General features: G+C 40.4%; 1 protein-coding gene across 1 annotated transcript in view; it reads right to left on the bottom strand.

Annotated features, from left to right (window-relative positions):
• The window catches only part of GPC1 (glypican 1), a 202,089-nt gene that overhangs the window by 26,027 nt on the left and 150,357 nt on the right, over positions 1 to 25,705 (bottom strand). The window contains exon 3 of the mRNA XM_082221832.1: positions 1,302 to 1,693. Coding sequence (XP_082077958.1) covers positions 1,302 to 1,693 — 392 coding nt within the window. The remainder of the gene's footprint in view (positions 1 to 1,301; positions 1,694 to 25,705) is intronic.

Genomic DNA, 25,705 nt, shown 5'->3' with positions numbered 1-25,705 from the left:
ACCCCTGCTTGGAATGCCCAAACAGCGGTTCCTGGAACCCCACACCCATAATTCTCCAACAGTGGGCCTTTTAATTAATTTTATCTTCACAAATCTGACTCTAGAGGCACAGGAGAATGGAGGGGGAATATAGTTAAAAGCAGTCAGATCATTTCTTCAGGCCCAGAACAAGACTACTGATATCAATTAAAAAAAACAAATAAGCCTTTTTTTTTACTTTACTTTCACTTGAATTATGTCAGTCTCCTGCTTTTTTTAATCTTAAAAAAAAATCTACTTGAAGGGTCATGAGACCAGGATGTACAACCATTTTTGAGCGATTTTATATAAATTAGAAACGTAGTCACTGCCAACTTCCCAATGTTTCCCTTGAATTTGAACTTAGAGCACCGAAGAATACTCCCTTTTTCCTAACAATTCTGTCTGATGAGCTCAATTGATAAGAATAACCAACAAATGACACAGCACAGTGCATTTCTGCTCGGAAAGTGTGCAACTTTTCATAGGGAGATAAAGCAACAAAACACCTAGTTTTATAAACTGCAGTATGTGTGTTTCAGCAACAAAAAGGAAAAAAAGAGCACGGTGCTCTTCGTAGTAAATGCGTCGCCTTACAGCCTTTGCCCATGCTTTTAGCAGTCATTTACAGTTAAAAGGGGGCTGCACGGCAGTATACCCTCCTGAAAACCTTAAGGAGGGAGACTATCAAGCTCAGTTTGCTGAGGGCACCCTCAAGTCTGGAACTGGCTCTTCCAGAAGCATTTAAAAAATAAACAATAAACTAGAAGATGACAGTTATCAACAAAGCTGTCTTTTTCATAGGTAAAGGTAAAGGAACCCCTGACAGTTAAGTCCAGTTGCAGACGACTCTGGGGATGCAGTGCTCATCTTGCTTTACAGGCCGAGGGAGCCGACATTTGTCCACAGACAGTTTTCCCAGGTCATGTGGCCAGCATGACTAAGCCACTTCTGGCGAAGCCAGAGCAGTGCACAGAAACACCATTTACCTTCTCGCCGGAGCGGTACCTATTTATCTACTTGCACTGTGTGCTTTCAAACTACTAGGTTGGCAGGAGCTGGGACCGAACAACAGGAGCTCACCCCGTTGCGGGGCCTCGAACCGCCAACCTTCCGATTGGCAAGTCCAAGCGGCACAGTGATTTAAACCAGAGCGCCACCCGTGTCCCTCTATCTGTCTCATATGAGCTGTTAAAAATAATTATCACCTGCGCTAATTAAGACAGAGCCCTGAAAATGCCTCAGGCAAGGTGACCAGCCAGGAATTCTCGCCAACGACTTACCTGAGAGACCCTTCTGACAACGTCATTGCCCACACCAAGTCCCTGCACAAAGGAGCGGACTGCAATGAAGGCCCTGGTTGCCTTCAGTTTCAGGTCTCTTGGAACCTCTCCAAAGGGCTTGTGCTGCTCAGAGTGCTTCACCATGCAGTCCACATACTCATCTGGAAGGTAGTACTGAGGATTCATCAGCTTGAAGAGCCGTTCTAGCAGGCGAATCCAAAACTCATTGAGAGCCTCTTCTAGGTTGATGTTGGAACCCCGGTAATAGCGCCGCAGCTCACTATACAAGTCTTTGAAAACCTTTGAGTTCTGGGTGTATAGATCTCCATACATACTGGGAAATGTGTCATAAAGGGCCTTCTCGGACTTATTCAACAAGTCCTGGAAATAACCTGCAAACAGAAAAAGTATGGGGAACAAATCAGTGTGAAAATCGGAAATTTCCAGAAATATTGAAAGAAGGGCCATTCAAATAGGATGCTTCAAATTATATTTGGATTAGCCTATTACACCATTAGCATATGGTAGATATTCTCCAATGTATTTGTATTTTCTTCAGGCACAGAAAAGGAAACATTAATTGTAATCTGCTCACTTATTTCCAACCCTATGTAGATGCAAATGCTCCTATCTGCAAAAGAGTATTTTCCAAAAGGCCAGTGTCCAATATGCATTTCTACAACATTCCCGTGCGTCGGCAAATCAAAGCACTGTATTTTCTCTGGGTTAAAGTACAGCTGGAAACCAGCCATAGATCCCGGTTTGGCAAAAACTGATGGACAAATTCATCAATGTGAAATGTGATGAAACATATTTCATGGACATTTTAGGGTGGTGGCAAAAGGCACCAGTGAAATTTAAATGCAATCACACTTCTTCTGACTGTTTAATCCCTAAGGATAATATATGCAAATCACTGTGTAAATCAGTATGACAAAAGGCTGACAGGATTAAAAGATGCTAAAAGCTTCTTTTCCATGCCATTGCTCCTGAGAGGAACTCATGTGCAAAAGCTAACAATCCTATTTAAGAGAATATACAAAAAAATTAACATGTGCAGGGAAATAGTCCAAACAGTTCTTAAAATCTTAATACTTGCTCTCAATTTTAATAAGACACGAAAAAGCGCTTGACACCTTACAAAACATTCACTTTCAAGTGAAATGGCACAGCAGACATTTAAGTGCTGCATTTTTGCCAATCTCATAATTAACAAAAGAGAGCAAATGTTACATCTTTTCAGAGTATTTTGCTACGGTGCTGTTGACATTTAGGCTGAGGCAGTATTTCCTTTCAAAACACACTGGAATAGTGCACATTGTGGCCAGGAATAGTAAGTCATTAAAAGTCCAATGAAATGCTCTTGTTAGAACATCACGGTGCAGTACTTCAAACATAAGAGGGAAACAACCATGCAAGAATTTGTCTAAATTCCATGTATTTCACCAGTGAAAAAGAGGGTCTTCGCCAGTTTTGGTGCCCTGATTGCACAGTGATATAAAGCCAGGCCTACATTAGGGCTGGGGAATATATCAATACATTGCCCAAAACCAGTTTGAAGTCCACATTGTGATATCAGTTTCATAGTTTTTGAGCTGGCAATATATTGCAAATCACGATATATGTGTTGGTGTGCTTTGCAAAAATCACATTGTGGGAAAAACTGTGAAGCCAGCAAATGCCTCTACATAGCTCCATCCTTATTTCAGACATTGTAATATATAACGAAGTTGAAAACCAGATATCACTCAGTCCTACTGTTTGCCTCTACATAGTTCCATCCTTATTTCAGACATCGTGATATACTGACATCAGTATAAACATCAGTATATCACAATGTTGATACAACGCGATGTCGAAAACTCAGATATTGCCCAGCCCTGGTCTACATGTTCATTAGTATGGAAACGTGAAGCCCTTATCCTGTTACATGGATAAATATGAAGGTGGAAGAGGAGGCAATATTTTGGTATATTACTGGCCTCCTACTATTTTTCTTTCCCTATTTCTTTCCTTCTCCTGTTTACAAGCAATTCAATAGTGTTGCAAGCCAGCTGTTTCAGAGCTTCTATAATTTTGTGCAAATATACAACCCGAGACCTGTGTAAATAACATATTTCCTAAAAGTAATGCATCAAAAGCCATTTGTGCAGAGGTGCCTATATTATCTAGACAGGTTACAATAAAATATTCTAAACTCATTTGTGTAACTCAATCCTAGGGGCACAAGGCTAGTAGCTATCCTATATTCACTAATGGAATACACATGGTAGTTTCTGACTGGGGGAAAAATGTCTGAGTCCAGAGCACTCGCAGAACCTTTTAATTAGGTCCCCAAAGTGTAACTGACTAATAGCCAAGTTAGCACAGGAAGGAAATAAAACTACCTGTAATAAAAACACGAGGAACAAACAGAACAGGAGAAATGTGTGATGATAATAAGCAAGAAGTCAGCAATTTGGGTATATTCCTTACTGAAAAAACCAAGAAGCAGAAGCTGGTTTATTGACTAAAGGACAGAAAGATTTAAAGGGTTATTTCAAGCATGCATATCTCAGCATTCAGTGCCTTGCAGCTGAACACATGGATTATTTTTACAGGAAAGTGTTGTTTTCAGGTACATCAAGTGATTAAGAAAGTATTATGATGTCTGATTTATGGTGGTTGTTTTACATGCAGCCATTCACAAGTCATCACTTGGTATTGCAGTCATCAAGCCTGAAGACACTCACAATATGCATGATGATATCAGCTTAAAACACAAGTGCGCAGATGGCATGTGTTATAAATAAGGGTGGGTGGACCCACACAAATTCGCTTTGGCATTAATCCAAAGTAACCACATTGACTTCAGAGACATCCTCTGAAATCCAGAAAACGGAATAAAATCGTGCTTGGACCAGCCTCTACTCTGGCATACAATGACATCATCAGCATCTGGTTGGGTCTAGAGGCATCAGTCCTTGCCACAGCACTCATGGGGCAGTCTCTGAAACCCCTACCTCATAACCATACTTACTGGAGGCAAGGGGAGAATGGCAGAGTGTGGGGAGATTCATTACAAGTAATGAAATTTCTAGAAGAGAATGAACCCTGTGTGGTTCAGAAATGCTTGGAGCAACGGGAATGCAAACTGCATGTTGTGTTGTAAGAAAATCAGTGGTGAGGACCCTCTTTCTGACTATGAACATGGCAATAGGTACAACTATTTCCAGATCCTAGCAATGTCACTACCACGTGCAAGGGAATCATTACAATTCGGACCACAACCACATCTATATATCCTAAAATCTGGTCCAGTTGATGGTAGACTTCTCAAATACAGTATGAAAATCCTGTTTTGGTGAAGCTTGCCTCCATCTTTAACAAACAAATGAAGATTAGTAGCACAGGTGTAAGTAAAATTTACAAATTGAACTCACATTAAAAACCGTAATGTGCTTGAAGCACTTTTTACATAAATTATTTTTCTAATTCTGAAATAGCTTTGTAAGCTGCTGGGTCAGCATTGTATTTCCTCCTTTCTGAAAACATCAAGAGTTCTGGTACCTCTTGCACTTAGATATTTATCAAAATGCCAATATTTTAAAAATGAACTTTTGTGAATGCTGACAATTTGTAATTGCTACAAAAGGGGGTGAAACCTGGGAGAGGCAAGTTCTATCTGATGATGCTGTGTACACGGAAAATGCTTATTTTGAAAAGGATAATCTTACTGAGAATCCTGGTGCTCCTTAAAACTACTTACACGTTATATTTACATTGGAAGAAGCCGGAAAATAAGCAGTCTTACAGATGCAAGCAGGAAAACTAATTTCCAGTTGTCACCAAAGTACAGGCTGTAAATTCAGATCTCCAAGAGCACTCTAATGTACTTCTCCTAAGCAAATTCTTCTATTAACCCAAGGGACCAATTTTAAATATGCAGATACTAATTCCTAGAGTCATATCCTCCCTCAAGCAACCTTCACAAGACCATGAACATTTCAGAGTTTACAGCGCCACTCTGAGTTAGCCGCCTTCTCCTGCTGTTAGATGATAGACTGTTTCTCTGCTTAAAGGCACTTTTCCTTTGCATCAGCTCAAGCAGAGTTGCTCAAAAAAGGTGTGCTGTGAAGCCCTTTGAGCAAAACCTTGGGATCTTTTCAACAGCACAACAAACTGACTGCTGCTTTTGATTAATTTTACTGTTCTCCTGGGCTTACTGCTTTATAAAATACTGTGATACTGAATTCTTCCAGAGGTTTTTACAAGAAAAGGTGTCTTATAGGTATTTTAACTGAAACATTAAAAATAGTATCATATACCCCTGTATGGCAGGATAAATATGCAGCACTGTTTATCTTTCATTCTGTCCAGTAGTAAGCTACTGAATTAAAGCACCTTTTCTTAAAGTTATTTGCTAACTATTTGAATTCAGTTTTGTTTAGGCTTAGCTTTGTTGACTCTTATTCCTATTTTCCATGTGCCATAACAGGAGAAAAATGGTTGCATATTGGTACCATGCCCGGTTTGCAAGACATACTGCATTTCTGTTTACTGTTGACAGAGTTAATACTGAGCTCTTTGGACTGTTGATGTAAACTAGTATAACAATTCTCATGTTGTTATTGGGGGTCTAACTACATACAATATTAACTGTGTTACTGCAATCATATCAGTGTTTTATGTTTATTTAATAGTAAGTTCTCATTTTCCTCCAGTTTTTATTGGGATTGTAGTATATGGGGAGGAGAGACCATACCCTTGCCTCCCCAACCATAATCTCCATGAAAATTACCCCCAGCTACCATTAGTGACAGGGTAAAAAAAAACTCCCATTTGTGCCAATATACTGTACTCCCAAATGCTGCGTTCTTACACTTCCCATCCCTGTCAAATGCAGTCCTGATCCCCCTACATGATTACTATCAAAAGTGATTGGTAGAAACATATTTAGCATCACGTCTAATGTGGCCCTGACATTCCTATAACTTTGATGAACTATATAAATTAAGGTTACCAGATGTCCCCTTTTCCAGGGGACAGTCCCCGGATTTACAAATCAGTCCCCATACAAAATCCATTGAAAAGTGTCCCCAGATTAATTGATAAAAATCTGGTAACCTTAATACAAATATTTATGCCAAAAAACAAAAACAAAACCCAAACCCACCAGAAACTGCAGCTGGTGGGTTGCAGGGCTGGTGGCATACAAAAGGGAAAACAGAATTTGAAACTGAAGCTCAAGTTAAACATGTTTTGAGCAAATTAGAACTGAACATGAAAATAAAATAGAAGCAAATTAGATGCCACCCACAAATATGTAGATTGCAGTGAAAAGCACTTTAGGTGGAGGTGCTTTTCAGCAGGAAAAAGAAAGTTTGTTCTACCCGTTTCCTACCAATTCAGGGAAGAAAGGATATAAAAGTAGGGCAAACATAAAGAGGTAGGGGCCTTGGGAACTTGGGAGTGGACAGCTAGTTCAGCTCCAACACCTATCTAGATGGGTGGGTGGCTTTCCTTCTTGTTTCCCTTTGAAGTGCAAGTTTCTTAAGACCTCTATATATTAACACGAAGAAGCTATGGTAAATGCAGATGCACTGCATGTGTCACCTGTCACCTGAAGTGAAAAGTCACCTGTGGAATCACTAGTTTCTAACTTAAGCAGAGAGGTCCAGGAGGCTGGGAAGCAGCATCCAAATGGAACTTGCAAAGGATGGATGGACAAACCGCACCCCTGCTTCTATTTCGGTCTCTAGCTCCAATGATGCTTAGACTAGTAGTAGTACTGGGAGACTGAATGCGAGTTCTGGAATCTCTATTTAGAAATGTGTTTTTTGTTAAATAATGTGGTTTGTTTTCTCCTGATACTTATTTGCTTCTCTCTTGAAAGCCCCGTTGAAAGTGTGTGTGCACAGCCGTCTTCATAATGTCAAGAAGTCCTTGGGAATATTTGAGCCTCCTAGAAAAATACGATAGAGGGTTCTTGACAGTGAGAAAAATCAGATGCTTAAGCATTAGTGGATGCTTTAGCTGAATCGGTTGGTTTAATGAGCAATGAATGCACATGAACCACTAGTTGGTAGTTTATCCAATGACGGTTTTTCAGGCATGCCTGCTGCTATTAAATGACTCATCAACTCTTTCTCCAAGGTATTCTCTGCTAAAGAGCTTGCTATGAGCGAATCTGATTGGCACCCAATCCCCATACTAAACAAAATTACTTTATTTCAAAGAACTTACTTTCTTACAAAGAAATAGCTTACATATCTGTTACTTCGGTGTTGATGCCCTGACGTAGGCAAGGTTAACACAGAGTTCAATACTTCAACACACATTTTATTAGCCTACTGAAAACAGTATCGTTTTAAAGGTTTGAACCTTGCACAGTTCTTAGAATATGCTGGTCCAATAAAATACATCTGATTCTCTATTTTGTATTGTACACCCCTGAGACAAGTGTCCCACACAGAAAAGCTATTTCTATTTTGTTTACGTACATTGGGAATTATAGATGCTAGCTGAAAGAACTTTTAGATTGCCTATGGGTCTGAAAAATCCTAAAATCAGTGTTGACTGTCATTGGCTCTGTTAGTGTTGGGTAAGGCCTTATGGTTGGTTTGTGCATCGTGGTAAGCTGTGCAAATGGGCTGGCTCCTTGAGAGCAGCCCGTACCCATTTTGCTCCTCCATAGTCCTTTGCGCTTAGTGTGGCATGGCAGCTAAGCCACAGCGTGTCATCTGAATTTGGGATTGTGAGTTAAGTTTTCTCTTCCTGAACCACAATCTGCAGCCAAGAAAACACAGAGAAATTTAAAATTAAATTGAAACAATGAAATAAGCCAATCAATGTCCCAATTTTGACTATGTCATAGCATATACCTTTGCCAGTTCAGAAAGGTCATTATTTGCTCACTATTTAAAATAATTTGAATATTTGCATTTTAAACTAATTTTGTTATAGATGCAAGTTTAGGATTACCTACTTAACAGCTTTTTGTATTTATTATGTCAGGTCACATGACACCTGCTTATTCCAAGAAAAGAAAGAGTGAGAGTTAAAACATGAAATTACTGGATTTTCTGACTGGTTTATGAGGAATTAATTTGGATCAAGGAACTTACTGTAGACAAGGTTTTCAAAGCCATTTCTCAAGCTCCTCATAAAGCTGTTGTTATATTGAGCAATTCTGCTCTAAGCACATTCTATAAATGGGCAGTGCCATTCTTAAATGTTAGGAGCTTAGCAACAAATTCTGCTCTAGAAAGCTCAGCGTGGGATTTTCCAAGGCTGCTAACTCAGCAAAACAAGCCTACTTCCTTTTTACACAATGGCAGGTACTTCTCATTGCTAGATGTTACATTCTGAACTCCATTTAATGCTATCAGCTTCTGATTTTTTGATCTTCTGTTTATATACATCACATGGTTTCATTATTAGCTTGCTGTCCTTAGAGTTCACTGTTTTTGCATTCATCTGAATTGCAAAATGTCTTCTTGGTGGCAGGCAAATACCTTTAAATTGTCCCAGGCTTTTCACATCTGATGAGTTTTGATATTTTGATTGCTTTATTCTTTGCTATTTTAGTGATTGCCCTGGTTTTATTATTTTATTGCTTTCATTTTGTGAACTGCACTTCTAATTATTTATTGAAGGATACTATAAATATTTATTAAATAATAAGTAAATGGAAAGTGATACCCAACAATATGATAGCCATACTCATGAGTAACACTGGATATTATCTGAATTCTGCACTCCCTGACCCCTTATAAAAATGCTATAATTGTTCATTCTGATGGCATAGATTTAAAATTGCCCAACTTTGCTTTTAACAGTTCAGTAAAATAAAAACTGTGAACTGGTAACAGTTATTTGTCAGTTTGTCTTAAGACTGTTTGTGTCAGAGTGGTCTAACTCTCTAGAGAACATCAAACTGCAAATACGATACAGAATTCAGCTGATTTCTGAAAAGAAGTGTCTACAAAGAAAAGCAGAGCAGAAAGATATCAAATGCTGTATCACTGTTTCTCAGCTCAAAATGAATGGAACTCTTTCAGAAATGGATGGATGCCAAGGAAGATTTTCTATCCAAGACTACTGCAGTGAAAGAGACAAGAGTGAAATATACTTCACATCAGTATTGCTATCATATCTCAATAATCTTTGGTTTATAAGAATGTGAGGAGGAAGAGTAGAGTATGAGGTGCCCTATATAATATTAACAAAGCAGAAAGAAACATGCAGCTCTTCCTTTTTTGTAGTTTTCAAAACTCCCTTGGAAAGATAGCTACATCAGCATGAAGCATATTTGAAGTCAGTGTTTATCATCTTAAATTCCAATGCCCTGTTGTGTCCAACACATTTCTCATAACAGGCTTTCATGCTACAGCAGAAGAAATTGTGGAGGCAAAAGAATAAAAATAAAAAATAAACGTAAGCCTTTTGAAAATCAAATTGTGTCTTTTTTGTACATTTGTGTGGCAACCAGCCATTCACTTTTAGTGAAAATGTAACAAACCCTGCTGGATCACACCAGGACCTTATTTTCAACAACGGTCGGTCAGATGCTTCCATAAAACTCACAAGGGTTCATTTGATTTCATTTCATTTTTCAATAGCTATACCACCTTTCTATGCCACTATGCAATTTACAACCCACAGAACTGCCAAAATATACAAGGATCATGTTGTCATTCTATAGCACATTAAATCTATCTATAATAATTCAAATGAAACTAAAAACAAATTTACAACATTCAAAAATCCATTTCCAGGCAGGAACTATCATTAGGCAGAATGAGACAAACACTTCATTTTAAAGCAACTCAGACTAGGTATCCCAAAAGGGCAGTGAATAGTTAATTATTTAATGTATTGTCAAGTAAGGAGGGGCACTTTGGGGATTTTATGCTTCAGGTGTGTGAATAACCTGGCCAGCCCTGGGCACTATGCACCTTGATGGGAATGTGTGTGATGTGCAGCAAAATGTCTTGAGCTGGCCTTGTCCTTTTTACATATAGTATGATAATACTGACAAAGTATCAGCAGCAATAAAACAGGATTGCCCCATCACTTGCAACAAGTCATTACATAGTTACAAACAAACAAGGCATCATCAGCAAAACTACAGTAGCAAAATGCCAACGATAATACGAAAACACGGGAGCAGAGATGAGAACAGAAATCGCGTGGTGGCGGCGCAGCGGCCCCATTAGCTAAAGTGGTACCTCAGGTTAAGAACAGTTTCAGGTTAAGAAAGGACCTCCAGAACGAATTAAGTTCTTAACGCGAGGTACCACCGTATTGGTTTCAAAAACTAAGTGGAATATATAATAGTTTAATAAAATAGTTAAGCTTCTCTTCTTGGAATGATCCATTCCCATTCTCAGAAACATTGTCCACATATGCAATTCACAACACAAGTTTAAGAGGATATGAAAATATGCTTGTCTTGTCTTGATGCTTTAAGGTGGACAGAAGACACATTTTCCTTGTGCCATGAGGATTGCAAGAGAAATAAGCAGGGCCTTTAAGCAATCCAGCAGCTCAAAAAGGCTAAAGAGAGATTTGTGCTGCACAGTGTCTCTGACACAGTGACTCTCCCCAGAGAGAGAAAAGGAGAGGATAAACCAGCCGCTGGAATAACATTTCTGTTTCAGTCACCATTCCCTGTATTATCTGTTCTTGCCATAGCCTCACACAATTTTATCTCTCTGCCCATGCTATCAAAACACACTTTCTTTCTTATTCGGAAAGAACTAGAAACTAGGATGTTTCCAGAAAGTACTATCAAAATGGCTGACTTCACTGGATGTTCCAACTCTCTCAAAGTTTTAAAACGTGCAAAGATGATTTAGTAAGAAATATCAAGGTCAGGCACACTTAATAAGTTAGGATGACTGATGCTTCTGTGCATTCTTATGTCAAAAAATGTAGTAGCATACAGTGAAGCAGCCACCATAATAATTATCACGTATATCAGGAATTTTCAAACTGAGACTTCCAACTTGTAATCCACTGTCAGTATACATGACAGAAACATCTCCTGAAACTTACCTTGAATTGCTCTATGTGGTGATTGCCCTCATAGCTGTTCATGGGCTAACTGAGCAGATACCTTCAACCACACAACGTCACCAGCCTTGCTGGTGGGGGGTGTCTCTGGGGAAGTTTGTGTTTCTATCGAGACAATTATTGATATGATTTATGGGCCAATGCACACAACAGCTTGCCACTTGCTTTAAAGCTGATCGTAAATCAGAAGCACATTTTGTTTCAATTTTGTTGTTGTTGTCAAAATGTATATATGGATTTTTTGTGTGCACTTATTTCATCTATTTTCTGTTAGGATATTTCCGTTCCACCTTAAAAGGGAGCAGGATGTTTGTGTCACAGCCTGCGTATTTCCTGTTCACAGGATGTTTATGTTTGCTATTGCTTTTGTTTCTCTCTCTGTCGAAGACACTGATGCAGACAGTCATGTCTTTCTTTGTTCTGATCAACGCTGAATAAAAGCTTGTAAATAATGTTCTCCTGAGTGCGACTTCTGGCTGTGCATTATCTGCTGATAAAAGTGTGCATGAGCCCTGGAATGTGGCATGTTATTTCAGGAAACTCGTGTCGCTAATTGCTCATACTGCGTGACTACAGGAGATCGATGGAACGTCCGGCAGCTGGCTTGGGGGCCATGATGGACATTGTCTCCCTGGCAGTATCCCAACATTTTCTTCTTCTTCTTCTTCTGTATTCTGGCCACCTCCAACTGTGCAGAAAGAGCCGTACAAAATCCACTGAAGGTTGGTTCTTCTGGCTCCCAAGAAACTGTGGATGGATCAGAGCTAGCCTACGAGACACAGCTCAGGCCATGGATGTGAGTGGCTGTAGCAATCCCTTCAATTTGTCTTATCAAACTGGGAGAACTGCTCCAACCGAACCTAGAATCACATCTACAGTTTGTTTCCCATTGGCGTTTTGTATTGAAATCATAGAATAATTGGATCATTGAAACAGAGATGATATTATTATTATTATTATTATTATTATTATTATTATTATTTGCCATTTATTTATCAACCAGCTTCCTAGCCACTGCTGCAAGGTGATTTACACATAATATAATTAAAAACAGTTAAAACCATTAAAACATACATTTAAAACAAGACTAAAACCCTAACAAGTGGACACTTGTGGTAAAACCCCATTGATCCAGCTGGGAAAGCCTGTCCAAATAAAATATATCTCCAATTGTTTCCGCAAAGTGCGGACAGTGGGTGTGTGTCATATCTCAAGAGGAATGCTATTCCACAGAAAAGGGGCAGCCACCAGATAATGTTCACTTCTGTCCACAGGCTAACATATCCTGGCTGCCTAGCTGAGCTATTCCAGTAATCAAGAAACGTTTCTCCTCTTTCACACTGGGGATTTTCCAGTTGAAAAAATCAGAAGAGTTTTTGCTATTAGAAGCTGATAATTAAAACCATTAGTTTTCATCCTCAAAAATATCCCCCTGCTCCTCTGCATCTGCATGTGGGATGGAGGGACTTTAAGCCTTACAAGACAGGACAAGAGGCTATTCAAAAGCAGAATCATTAGGAGCTTTATTTTTCAGTATGTCTGCATGACAAAATGCTTAAATTAATCTGTTGAAAGTCTGTGCGGTGGTAAACTTTGGGGACAATTATCTGGATTTTGGTTTCCAAGCAGCTGTTTTTGCAATATAAGCATGTCACTGTATTCTACTTACAACCCACAGTGGATTTATAGTTCTTTTGTCTCTTTGAGTGCACTTGCTGCCTCCATGAACAGTATCAGGCTAAATATCCTCAGTTGTGCTCTTACTTAGAATAAAAGTCCTTTATGAAGATGAGACACTACAGAGGCCCACATTTTCAAAGTTAAAAATAAATGTATTGACTCAAAGTGAGTTAGATGTATATGCTGCACTTTCCTTCCCTTCAAAATGTTCTTCCCTAAATAATGTTAAGCATTTTTTGTTTTCAAAATGTAACACCCTCTTTCAAAATTAAAATTTGAAAACATGTCTGATTATTTTTTTTTAAAAAAATCTATATGGGATATTGCTCACAAATATTTCACCACAAAGCTCTGGAAGCAGAGGCAGGATCACAAATTTATTTTTAAGATCAGCAACTCCATAGAAGCACAAAGCACCATTCACTAGCGTTATTCACATTATAGTTTATGCTATTTTGCCACCAAGTTAAAGACGTGAGAGCTCAGAAGGGTTACTTCCCATTCCTCTACCTCTAAGCATTTGAAAGCGGAAAATAGGTACGATGATTGGCACCCTACAAAGAAGAGGCTCACAGAACGATTGTGAGTTAGTCCTTCCTTTTGTGCCGGAAGACTGTGAATTTTGGAAGCAGTAATTTCAAGATACATGTTTTGCATATATTAAAACCAGCAAGCACACGTTCACCTCAGGAAGTCATTTGTCCATTTCCACCAAGATTAAGGACTTCAGAATTCAGTGCTTGAGAGATAAATATTATTCTGAAAACAGACATGTATTACATGAGTCAAGTGAGCAGGTGCATGTTGACAGAAATGTGCTGGTTGAGGTAAGGTCCAGACTTTACAAAATTGAAATCAGACAAGTAAATGTGTTGGTCAAGAGATCTGGTGTTCACTGTCTCCCAACTTCAATAATAATAATAATAATAATAATAATAATAAATAATAATAATAAATTATTTATACCCCGCCCATCTGGCTGGGCTTCCCCAGCCACTCTGGGCGGCTTCCAAAAGAATATTAAAATACTATAATACATCAAACATTAAAAGCTTCCCGAAACAGGGCTGCCTTCAGATGTCTTCTAAAAGCCTGGTAGTTGTTGTTCTCTTTGACATCTGGTGGGAGGGCGTTCCACAGGGCGGGTGCCACTACCGAGAAGGCCCTCTGCCTGGTTCCCTGTAACTTGGCTTCTCGCAGTGAGGGAACCGCCAGAAGGCCCTCGGTGCTGGACCTCAGTGTCCGGGTAGAACGATGGGGGTGGAGACGCTCCTTCAGATATACTGGACCAAGGCCGTTTAGGGCTTTAAAGGTCAGCACCAACACTTTGAATTGTGCTCGGAAACGTACTGGGAGCCAATGTAGGTCTTTTAAGACCGGTGTTATGTGGTCTCGGCGGCCGCTCCCAGTCACCAGTCTAGCTGCCGCGTTCTGGATTAGTTGTAGTTTCCGGGTCACCTTCAAAGGTAGCCCCACGTAGAGCGCATTGCAGTAATCCAAGCGGGAGATAATCAGAGCATGCACCACTCTGGAGAGACAGTCTGCAGGCAGATAGGGTCTCAGCCTACGTACAGATGGAGCTGGTAAACAGCTGCCCTGGATACAGATTTGACCTGCGCCTCCATGGACAGCTGTGAGTCCAAAATGACTCCCAGGCTGCGCACCTGGTCCTTCAGGGGCACAGTTACCCCATTCAGGATCAGGGAATCCTCCACACCTGCCCGCCTCCTGTCCCCCCAAAACAGTACTTCTGTCTTGTCAGGATTCAACCTCAATCTGTTATTCTATTATGGATGATGGCCTCATTCACAGGGGCCAACCAGATGGCAATTGGGAACCCATAAGCAGAACCGGAGTGTAACGACACTCTTCCCACTAGCAATCCCCAGTACTTGGTATTCAGAAGTGTACTGCCTCCAGCAAACATCTGGAAGACACAAGGTTGGGGAATGCTGCTCTAAGGGGCAAGGGACAAACTATTGGTCTTGTACCATCATCTGGCCTTCCAACAAGGTTTCTTTTTTTATTTAAAATGGCCCTGCTTGTTCCTTTAATGACATCATATGCGCTTGCCAAAAGAGAAGTGATCTGATTTTTGAACACAGTGTTTCTTGGGAGTATATCATTATCAAAACCCACAGATAAAAAGAGACCGGGGGACGAGGGCAGAGGCAGCTATTTGATGGTGTGATCACACTCTGAATGGCAGCTTTGTGTGAACAACTTGAGTCTACTAACTGAGGATGCTTGGCTGACATGTGCAGCCAAGCATTTTGCATGCACAGAAGCCTTCACTGTATTTTGTGCGCTCTGCATAGATTCCAGTTCCAATATAAACACACAGAAAATGGTTATTTCCAAGACTTGGTGTTTTTTAAAAAATGTTTTGGTGTGCTAACTGCAATATAGGTTAAGAGCTACTCAACAGCAGGGAAGAAAAAGAGAGAACGATGCAACTCAATGCCCCTCTTTCTTCACAGTTGCGCCCTCCATGAATTCATACTATTTTATTCACACACAAAAAAATCCAGTATACCCTAAGAATAACCAGTGCACAGAACTTGAGGGGAGTATTCCCTAAACACAAATATCGCATATTTACCCCCTAAATATTCTTATAATATTTAATCCATCATTCTGAAAGTCTTAGGAAATGCTATAGTAATGTTGGTATGCTGAGACAATGAACACCTGTTAAGACAACTGTCCTTCAAAGCACACACAGATTAATATGACATGCTGTTTTGCTGATGGTGGTTTTTTTTCTTCAAAAAAAAGTTGCTAGGACTCATAAGCTGTAGAGGATTTTGTGATGGAATGACCAAGACAAAGAGAAGGGGAGAAGAGGGAGTGTTGTATTAAGTATCTTTTCAGTATTCTGCTTCTTTTATTACTATTTTAAGTATGTCCAAAGGCTTCTGGGTATGATTTTAAAACATACCAAATCACTCTCAAAATATTAAAGATTATTACAACCAGAAAATTACAAGAAAACCACTGATCTGCCTTAAAAAAAAGCTTTTAGAAACCTTTCGCTGCTTGACACTAGTGCAACATATTTACTTGAAGCCATGGAGTCCTCCTTATTCACAAAAGATGTACATTTTAGTCATAACCCCATACATTTAAAGCACTCTCACACCACTTTAACAGTCATGGTTATGATCTTGGGGACTGTAGTTAACCTGTCTGAGTTACAATTCTCTCCTCCCTTAGCAATCTTACAGGTCCCAGGATTCACCATGGCTGTTAAAGTGGTATAATAGTGATTTAAACACATGATGTGGATGTGAACAAAATTTAGAAAATATTCAAAGTGGTTCTCAGGGCCAAAGAAGCTAGCCCCAGCTGGCTGAAGAACTAACCTAATTTCACATATATACTAATTAGTAGTGTGATGTGGTGAAAAGACGGACAGTGTGAACAGTAGCTTTGCTTTAAGTTATGCTACCTGTGGTAAACATATTTTCTGTCTATTAAAACGATTCATCAATCAAAAGGGTGGAGGAAAGCGAAGGAAAGGAAAATAAATCACACTTCTTGATGATCTGAGATTGGCTGCTGGCTGTTCCTCTAACCTCCCCACCCATTTTCTTTTCTGGATGAAGCACCAGAATATTATTTGGGAATAAATGAAAACTTTACCCTGCTTTTCAGTTTAAAAAACAACATCAACAACTGGCAAGCTAGTTTACAAGTTAAAAGAAATATTAAAGCAACCACAAGACAGCACTAACATTACACAAAAATAGCAAGAGCAGATACAATAATAACACCAGAAGCTAAAAATGGCAGCATAACAGCAATGGCAATTCAGCATTTTAAGAGTCTCCCGGGAACAGCATCTGTAAAGCAAGAAACCACAGCTGAAAAGACCTTTTCCCTGATCTCTCATGAACATTCATTTAAGATATATTTTCTACACATAGATGTACTTTTATGCTGGGAGGTCCACACTGAAGCTTAGCTTACATTTGTTTACCTAATGAGCAGTTTATAGCACTGCAGAGTCATCATGGCATGTAGCCACAAAGCTGGTGGAATTTCTCTTAGGCTTCCTTATTTATTCTCCATATTGATACAAAGGTTGGGCACCACCCCCAATCTATGCCGAGCTGAGGCAAGATTCCAAGGGGGTTCCAGAAATCCAGTGTTCCTTTGGGAATCAAGACACAGTGGAGAATGTAGCAGCTTTAAGAAATAGGATTTATTCACATTTCATATCACATTTACACCTGAGTTTGGATGGAGTCCAGATTTAACCGCATAGTCATCTCAAGAGGGGCTACTTCCCCACAACAGTGCAACACTGGAGCCCCAGGCATCTCTCCCATTCTCCCTTCAGCCAGCCTGCCAAAAACAGATCCCCCTTTGTTCTCCAGTCTTGTTCCCAACACACCTTGCTAAAGACACCCTTCTTCTGGCGCCTCACATACACCCCCCCCCCGTCAGCTTGGCAACCTCTGTCAGCCTGGGCCCAAGGGTTCCTTTTGTCATGCTAACACCTCTATCATACCTGCCAAGTGCCTTGGAAAACAAATGGAACATCCCATTTTTCTGCATGAGATATTGGTGGCCATTTTGGGTGCTGCTCTCTCACTGCAAAAAAAGCACTTGGGGAGGGGGGGAAGAGAGCACAGTGCGGGACACATGACTCGCCCAGAGCGCATCCCGGTTTTCAATCAGAAAAAGTTAGAAGGTATGCTCTATCCCAGGTGAGGCCCTGGCTTGGAAAGCAAGCTTAGCCTGTATCTGTCCACTGCCCTGGAATCTTCCCTTTAATACCACAAATATTAAAAAGATTCTGACATTCATTAATTTGTTGGGTGTAGGGGGTCTTTCTATATCATCTTCCAATATGTGATTTCTTCATTTGTCTTCTTACCAGAACAAAAGTCCAAAAAGCTGTCTCGGCCAATGATAAAGGACAACGGGTAGAAAGGTAAAACAAAAGTTTTTTTCTAGGCTGCAGCATTAGAAGGCATCGATAGGATAATTCCAGAAATAACTGAGCCTTGAACAAAGCAGGCACAAAGCATTTATAGAATTGTAGCAAACACATAAACCACACAAACACATGATCTTGGCCAGGAAAGTGCATGGACAAAGTGCATGGACAAAGTGCATGGACAAAGTCCAGTATTCTCTTCTTGGCTACAGGACAGTTACTTCTTGACCTCAGGCCAGGCTAGGCACAACTGGCCTTGTAGTTGCAACTGTGGGTACATCTTGCGGCTAAGCAACTGTGGATACATTGCGCTTCTGACGGTGAGAACGCGTTTCTGTAGACTCAGCACTAAGCAGGCTGAGGTCAGCTGGGCACATGATGCGATTGCTTCAGAGTCATGGCACTTCTGAATTACAGCCCGCAGGTATGGCACTCCTGATTTATATCTTTCAGATATCAGAAACATGTACTGCGTAAGCAGAGTGACAGAGGATGTGAGCATAGGTGCATGCTGTGCTTGACATCTGCCCTAGTCATGGCATTTACTGGGATCCCATGTCATGACAGCCAGGTATCAGTCTCACACTGTTTTGCTCCAAATTAAATAGGACCTTTTGTGAGTAATAGTAAATTTTTGAGACAACTACAGTGGACCCTCCCGATACGAATTAAATTCATTCCAGGGGTCTGTACTTAACCTGAAAAGTCAGTAACTGGAGGTGCCGCTTTGCGCACGCACATGGCAAGTAGAATGCTTCTGTGCATGCTCGCATAGCAAAACCTGGAAGTATACACTTTCGGGTTTGCCACGATCGCAACCCAAAAGTTACGCATCCAGAGCAGTACATAACTCGAGGGTCCACTGTATTATTATTTTTTAAAGTAAACCTTTCCATAGTGATGCCAGCGACTTGGTTAAAATGCTTTCTGTTGTGTTACTCCATAACAGAATGACATGGCAAGCAGCACAGAAGAGAGGCCACCATTAGTGATAGCCCTCACAGGCAGTTTGACAAATGCTTCTTATTTTAGTTGATTAAAAATCTTAAAAACAATTAATCAAACCAATTAATCATTGCAGCCCTTATTGCAATTTGGAGAAGAACCTTGACTCAGAGGTAAAGCTCTTACTACAAGGATGATCTAACTGAATCCTGCTGTTTGGAAAAAATATTGTACAGAACCAAACTCCTCTCTGACATCTGACCCACATAGTGATTACCGTATTTTTTGCACCATAACACTCACTTTTTTCCTCCTAAAAAGTAAGGGGAAATGTCTGTGCGTGTTATGGAGGGAATGCCTACGGGTGGCATGCCTACGGATTTTCCTCCTCTAAAAACTACGTGCGTGTTATGGTCGGGTGCGTGTTATAGAGCGAAAAATATGGTAGCTCAACTCACAGCTAGATAACTTCTTTTCTCCTTTCCCAAACTTACCTTGTGACTGGGGAGGCAGGGAGGAGCATGGGACAGGATGGGACCTGCTGCCATTTTCTAATTTTGACAAGGTGGGAAACTAATAGTAAGAACAGCTAGAAATATGACAAAATAATAATAATAATAATAATAATAATAATAATAATAATAATAATATTTATTTATTTGTAACCCGCCCACCTGGCTGGGTTTCTCCAGACACTCTGGGCGGCTTCCAACAGAGATTAAAAATACATGAAAACATCAGTCATTAAAAACTTCCCTAAACAGGGCTGCCTGTTAAACAAGGCTCACAAGGGACCATTCACAATGAGACACGTCTTGCAAAGCAAAAGGCCCATAGCTCAGTGGTAGAGAGCATGACTGCTGCCAGTTAATGCCAACAATATTGAACTGGATGGACCAATAGTCTGGCTCTGGCAGCTTCCTAGGCTTGTCATGAAAATTGCTATGGTGGTATGTTGATGCAATAAGAACAGAATTGCTTTGGAGTTATGAACACAACTATGGGTGATTGCCTTCTGTTGCAAGAAGTTCCACACTCCTGAAGGCAGGTGTTAGGCAGGTGTTTACTGGGGTATAAGGTATTTCCTGTGGTGGCTCCCAGTTTGTGGAACATGCTCCCCAGACACATCTGTGGAGCATTAACTTTATTGTCTCTTAGTCAGCAGACTTAAACAATGGTTTTTTCTCATGCATTTGCTGGACAGTGTGCTTTCTGTTGATTTTATAGGGGTTTCTTAAGAGCTTTAAGTAGTGCTTTGGCCATTAAGTTGTTTCTAATGTCTGCAAGCAACTTTGAAGACGGGGGGGGGGGGGTTTCTTAGCAGAAAGTTTTGATAAATATCATTCAATATGCAGTATTAATAAACAAACTCATGCCCCTGAAATATATTTATTACCCTAAGGCAGTGCAGCACTTTAAAATATATCAATTTACTGGCTCAGTTGGTAGAGCAGGAGTTTCTTAAACTCAGGGTCGTGGGCTGTAGCCCCATGTTGGGCAAAAGATTCCTGCATTGCAGGGGGTTGGCCTAAATGTCCTTCGTGGACCCTTCCAGCTCCAAATTTCTATGATTCTGATTATGTGAAGAACAGCTGGAAGGAGGAAGAGAAATGCAAAAAGAATGTCCCTTAATCTCACCCCCAGCCATTTTATATAGTCAAGGCATGGTATGGAACCACTACTCAAGGAAATGGCGAGGGGGAATTCCAACCCAGCTCTCAGTATAATGGGAAGAGCGAATAGCAGCAGTGGGAGATAATGTAATCTCATTGTTTCTTCAAGGCTGTCTGCCCCAAGGTTTTCCATACATCGCTCCCAGAGGCCAGAGATTAAATTCTCCCTATGGGGGCTCTTTGCCTTGCACTTTAATATGTTTTATTAGTGGAGGAGAGGGAAAGGGGAGGGGGGATGAATCTGCTACTGAATTGGATATTGACTTTTGGTGGAGCTCAGTTGCCTCTTCTGGCTCAGAAACATGTTGAATTAATTTGTGCAGAACAAATAGACAATAAAACCTAAAAGACCCAGAACATGAGAAAAGCTTATTCTACATTATTCTGTCTAAATGAAAAGAAAACAACCCTATATTTGTTTTAAACGAGTCCAGGCTCTATGATTCTCCTCAGCATGGGAAGTGCTGAGGTCAGATAGCGGCTATCCACTCCCGTAAGGATCACATGTTGTTGTTTTGACTGGGTGGGGGCAATTCCATGCTTTTCATGCAAATTCTCACAGAAACCATTTACCTTACAGGATGGATAACACTTCCCATTACCCTATGGAATAGAACTCATAGGTATTATTTCCTTTTTAAACTTCTTTCCATTCCACTTAGAAGTATTGTCCATGTTTCATTCTACAGTAATGACATTCACGTCTTCCAACAACCATCCCACCACATAGGGGTCTTTGCAGTGCTTTCTTATCGAGTAGTTCCTTGACTCACTCACCCCCAATCTTCTTTCCCAGTTGCAAAGAAAGTACAAGTATATTCTTACATTCACCTTTTTTGAAACGACTGTTTCTCCCAACCCTCCCCTCTCTCTGTTCATTTTCCACTGTCAACCTGTAGACAGTGTAAGCTCCTTGGGCTGGAAACCAATTGCTTTTGTTTATGCTGTAAAAGTGACATGCACACTAATAGTTCGATCTGGGCACATAGTGAAGCTTTCTAAAACCCATTCTACAAACATAATCAGCATTCTGAAAACAATAAGCTGGATACTGGGCATGCTCTCATGGGTCATCCATAGCTATAGAATAGAGCTGAGTTCTCTATTGTTGACAGCAGTTGAGTCTCTCTTGATATGGTTTACAATGTAAGCATTTACATTTTAAAAATAAAACCACCAATTTCTTTCTAAACTTTCCGTCAAAGTGCACATAACCCATGAAGAAGGGTCAAAGCCACATTTTAGCGTTTCAGGGTAAACAGGCATATTATTTTATTTCTTCAAATGCAGTGGCACCTCGGGTTAAGTACTTAATTCGTTCTGGAGGTCCGTTCTTAACCTGTAACTGTTCTTAACCTGAAGCACCACTTTAGCTGCCGCTGTGTCGCTGCTGCGTGATTTCTGTTCTCATCCTGAAGCAAAGTTCTTAACCCAAGGTAATATTTCTGGGTTAGTGGAGTCTGTAGCCTGAAGCGTATGCAACCTGAAGCATATGTAACCCGAGGTACCACTGTAACAAAAATATCAATTATCCATTGGCATGTGAAACTAACATATGAAGTGCAATTCAGAAAAACATAAAAGCATGGGTCATGTGCTGTTGAAAATTAGTGAGACATAAAAACTTCATGGTCATGATCACAACTGAGCATTTGTGTGCTGTATTCCAACTAAAGCTGTGGGGAAAACTCTTGAAATTCTCCACCTATTTGTGGGCTGCAAATTGGGGCATGAGTGAAAGAAACCATTTCACCACTGTTCTAGGGCATGGGGTGGGAACCTTTTTTCTGACCCAGGGATGCACTGCCTCATAGACAACCGTCTGGTGTGGGGGTTTGTGGGTGGGTATGATGCCAGTGATGGGCGTGGCATCACTGCCCTGAGAAAAACAGGACATCTTGGGGGTTTTCCCTGCAAGAGCACGACAGCCATTTTGGGTACTGTGCTATCTCATGATTTTGGGCCAAGATCTCACGTGTTGCCCCCAAATGTGTGTTTTGGGGCACTATGCCCCTCAAAGCACTTTTCTGGGTCCGCAATTTCATGCTGGTTCACACAGAATTTCTGACCCAGAAGATGGTCCCCCGGATTTGGGCCACATTGTGTTTGAGGGTATGCCATGGTCAGAGTCAAAAATGGGTGTAACAACAGGTAAAGCAGGAGACATCACATCCACATAAAGTTCAGAAGATTCTACACACACCTGTCCCATCCAGACAAGCAAGAGGTATTACCACAGTTCAAGGATGCATTCCTGACAAGCAAAATATCCAAGGAAGACATAGAGCAGGGACTTCTTTTCCTGGGGGATATTTTTCCTCAGAGAAACAATCTCAAAAATTTATCTGATAAGTTTTGCTTCAGCTCTAATTTCAATTTACTTAAATCAATGGGACTATAGTCTGATTGATTCACTGTGCAGGGCAGGGAGTGGGTGATTATAGCCATAGGAATGAATCGAGTATATTAAAGCAGAGATTTAGGTTGTTTTGGCTTCTACCTGAGACAATGATCACTGTTCAAACAAATGTTGGAAGCTTCACGGTTGTCACTATCTGAATAGCCTAACAATGTGCCCTTTCAACAAGAATTGACCACTGCTGTATTTATTTAAATTTAATTTAAAAAATATTTCTATGCTGCCGTTTCAAAAAGAAAAATTTCAGAGATCTATATAGCAGATATAAATACAATAAAAATAATGTCAAAGCAAAAATCGCAGATCACTGGCTAGCTGTAGCAAAAAGATTTTTTTCTTTAATGGTCTGCATAAGCCTGGAGGCATAGAAAGGCTTTTAGTGAATGTTTAAGAATTAATACAGAAAACACTGGTTAACCCTTTCTCTGTCAGTTTTTCAGCTAAAAAGAACCCTTTGCAAGTTGCTTTTTCACTAGGGAGTGATAAGCGGAAGACACAGGCATCCCATAGACTTCCACTTGCTGCCCACAAGTGAATAAGAAACTTGGGCGGGGTGGGGTTTGAACTGGAAACCATTAAAAGGAGAAAAGGGAACACAATCTCTTTCTCTGCAGCCTTCTGCTCAAATGTCCCAGGCTGCTCAGGATTAAATTCCCTCTGCCTCAACAACCCCCCCCCTAACCAATAAGTAGAGAAAAGGATAATAGAATCCACATAATGTGTAATTTTGAGCTGAAAATTAAGCTATTCTATATGAAAGAGTTTTGTGTAACTGAGAAAGTTGCTTACTATTCCAATAGAATCAGTTCATTGAAAGACATTAGGGGCACATTCCAGCAAAATTAAGCACTTTTGAAGCCCACTGATTTCAATGACAGAATTAAGATCATGCTTCAAATCTCTCCAGTTTAAATCAATAGGATTTAAAAGTGTTATCATGCCCTAGGTAGCTTTTATCTTGGGCAGCACTGTGCTTCGGATAATTACTTAGAAATTGCACCACTCATAAATTAAGTCCCACTGTGTTCCACCGTGCTTACTTCCAAGTAAACATGTGCAGGATTTCAGCTGTGCCGCTTCAGCCTATGCACATCACTTAAGAAATAAGTCCCATGGAGTTCAATATATACACAGGATTGCAGTCTTAATTTCCATGTCCAATATTTATCTGAATCTGGCCAGTTTGCAACAAGATCTTACTTGGAACAAGCAGGGAGACATAAGCAACAACTACAAAACAGATGTCAAAAGAGAATATAAAACAAAGCAAAAATCAAAGCAGGGAGGTGACTATCACATTTTGGTTAAATTTGCAATGCTGTTGTTCAGTTGCAGAAAACACAAAGACCAGAATAAATTTAAATGACAGATGAATAGCGAATTCCTGGGTAAAAGATCAAACAACCTAGCCTTAATTTGGAGCATGCAGAGGAATGCAGCCACAGTTGTCTGCTCTTTAAGAGTAAAAGGGATTATGACAGACAGCTGTCAACTGGATTGCTACAGCTGGCCTTGCTTCTTTGGTTGTGGTCCTTTTGCAAGCAACTGTGTTGGTCCTAACCTGGAGCTCTTCAAAGCTCCTTCCATCTGTTCATATCATAATAATCTAGCTTTGCATACTGACTGCAGCTGCCCAGCGCAGCTGGTCCCTCTTGGTGTTCATTCTCCCCAGCATTCAGGCAAGTGTTAAGCCTACCTCCATCAGGCCCTGTAAGGTCTGTCTACAAGGAACTGGAACTAACCCACTCACAATAAACTGAGCATTTCTGAACTAATATATTCCAACTGTGACAACCAGCACATCTGAGCCTGACTTTCTGAACTAACGTTAGCACCACAGAGAGATTAAATATTTATTGTAACAAGATTATTATGGTTTCCTAGGCAATCCAAACCATACAAACAATGGAACTAGGGAAACATCATTTAAAAGACAAATCACGTTGATTCTCTTACAGCGTACTCCCTTACACATGTCTACTCAGAGGTTAGCCTAATTGAATTCAATGAAATTTACTCCATGGTAAGTAGACTGAATAACATCCCTAGACTGAATAACATCTAATGTCTCAGGGGACCTTTGAGGGAAAGAGAAGAGGAAACTCAAGGAATGCTCAACCCAAATTAAACCTTCAGACTGGAAGTCTGAACAGCACAAAATTGTTAGAGAATGCCCAGCTGAAGTACCATCTCCCCACCTTTACTTTAGGTCAGGCTTCCTCGACTTCGGCCCTCCAGATGTTTTGAGACTACAATTCCCATCATCCCTGACCACTGGTCCTCCTAGCTAGGGATCATGGGAGTTGTAGGCCAAAAACATTTGGAGGTCCGAGGTTGAAGAAGCCTGCTTTAGACGAACTTGCCTTTTCTGTATAGTCTGAGGACTTGTTAGTATAGGCTGGGGAAGTGTGTGCATGTGTGCACCATTTTATACACACACAATTATTCACACAAAGATTCTTTCAACTTCTCCAAGGGAACACACAACCCGCAGGGGTAGAATTAGGAAAGCCACATACACAACTACTGCTTTATACTTCTACTTTATAGTATTTACAAGAAGATTTAAAATGTGATGCCTGCGCTAGGATCCAGGGAAAGTCTTCAGCCTGTGGGAACAGACTTCTGCTATTTTTCTTGTACAAATGGGGGTGGGGGAATCTACGCAGATGCACTCTAC

This window comes from Podarcis vaucheri (genome assembly GCF_965113315.1).
Source record: "Podarcis vaucheri genome assembly, chromosome: 5".
NCBI classification, from domain to species: Eukaryota; Metazoa; Chordata; class Lepidosauria; order Squamata; family Lacertidae; genus Podarcis; species Podarcis vaucheri.
This window is presented reverse-complemented; position numbering and strand designations above follow the sequence as displayed.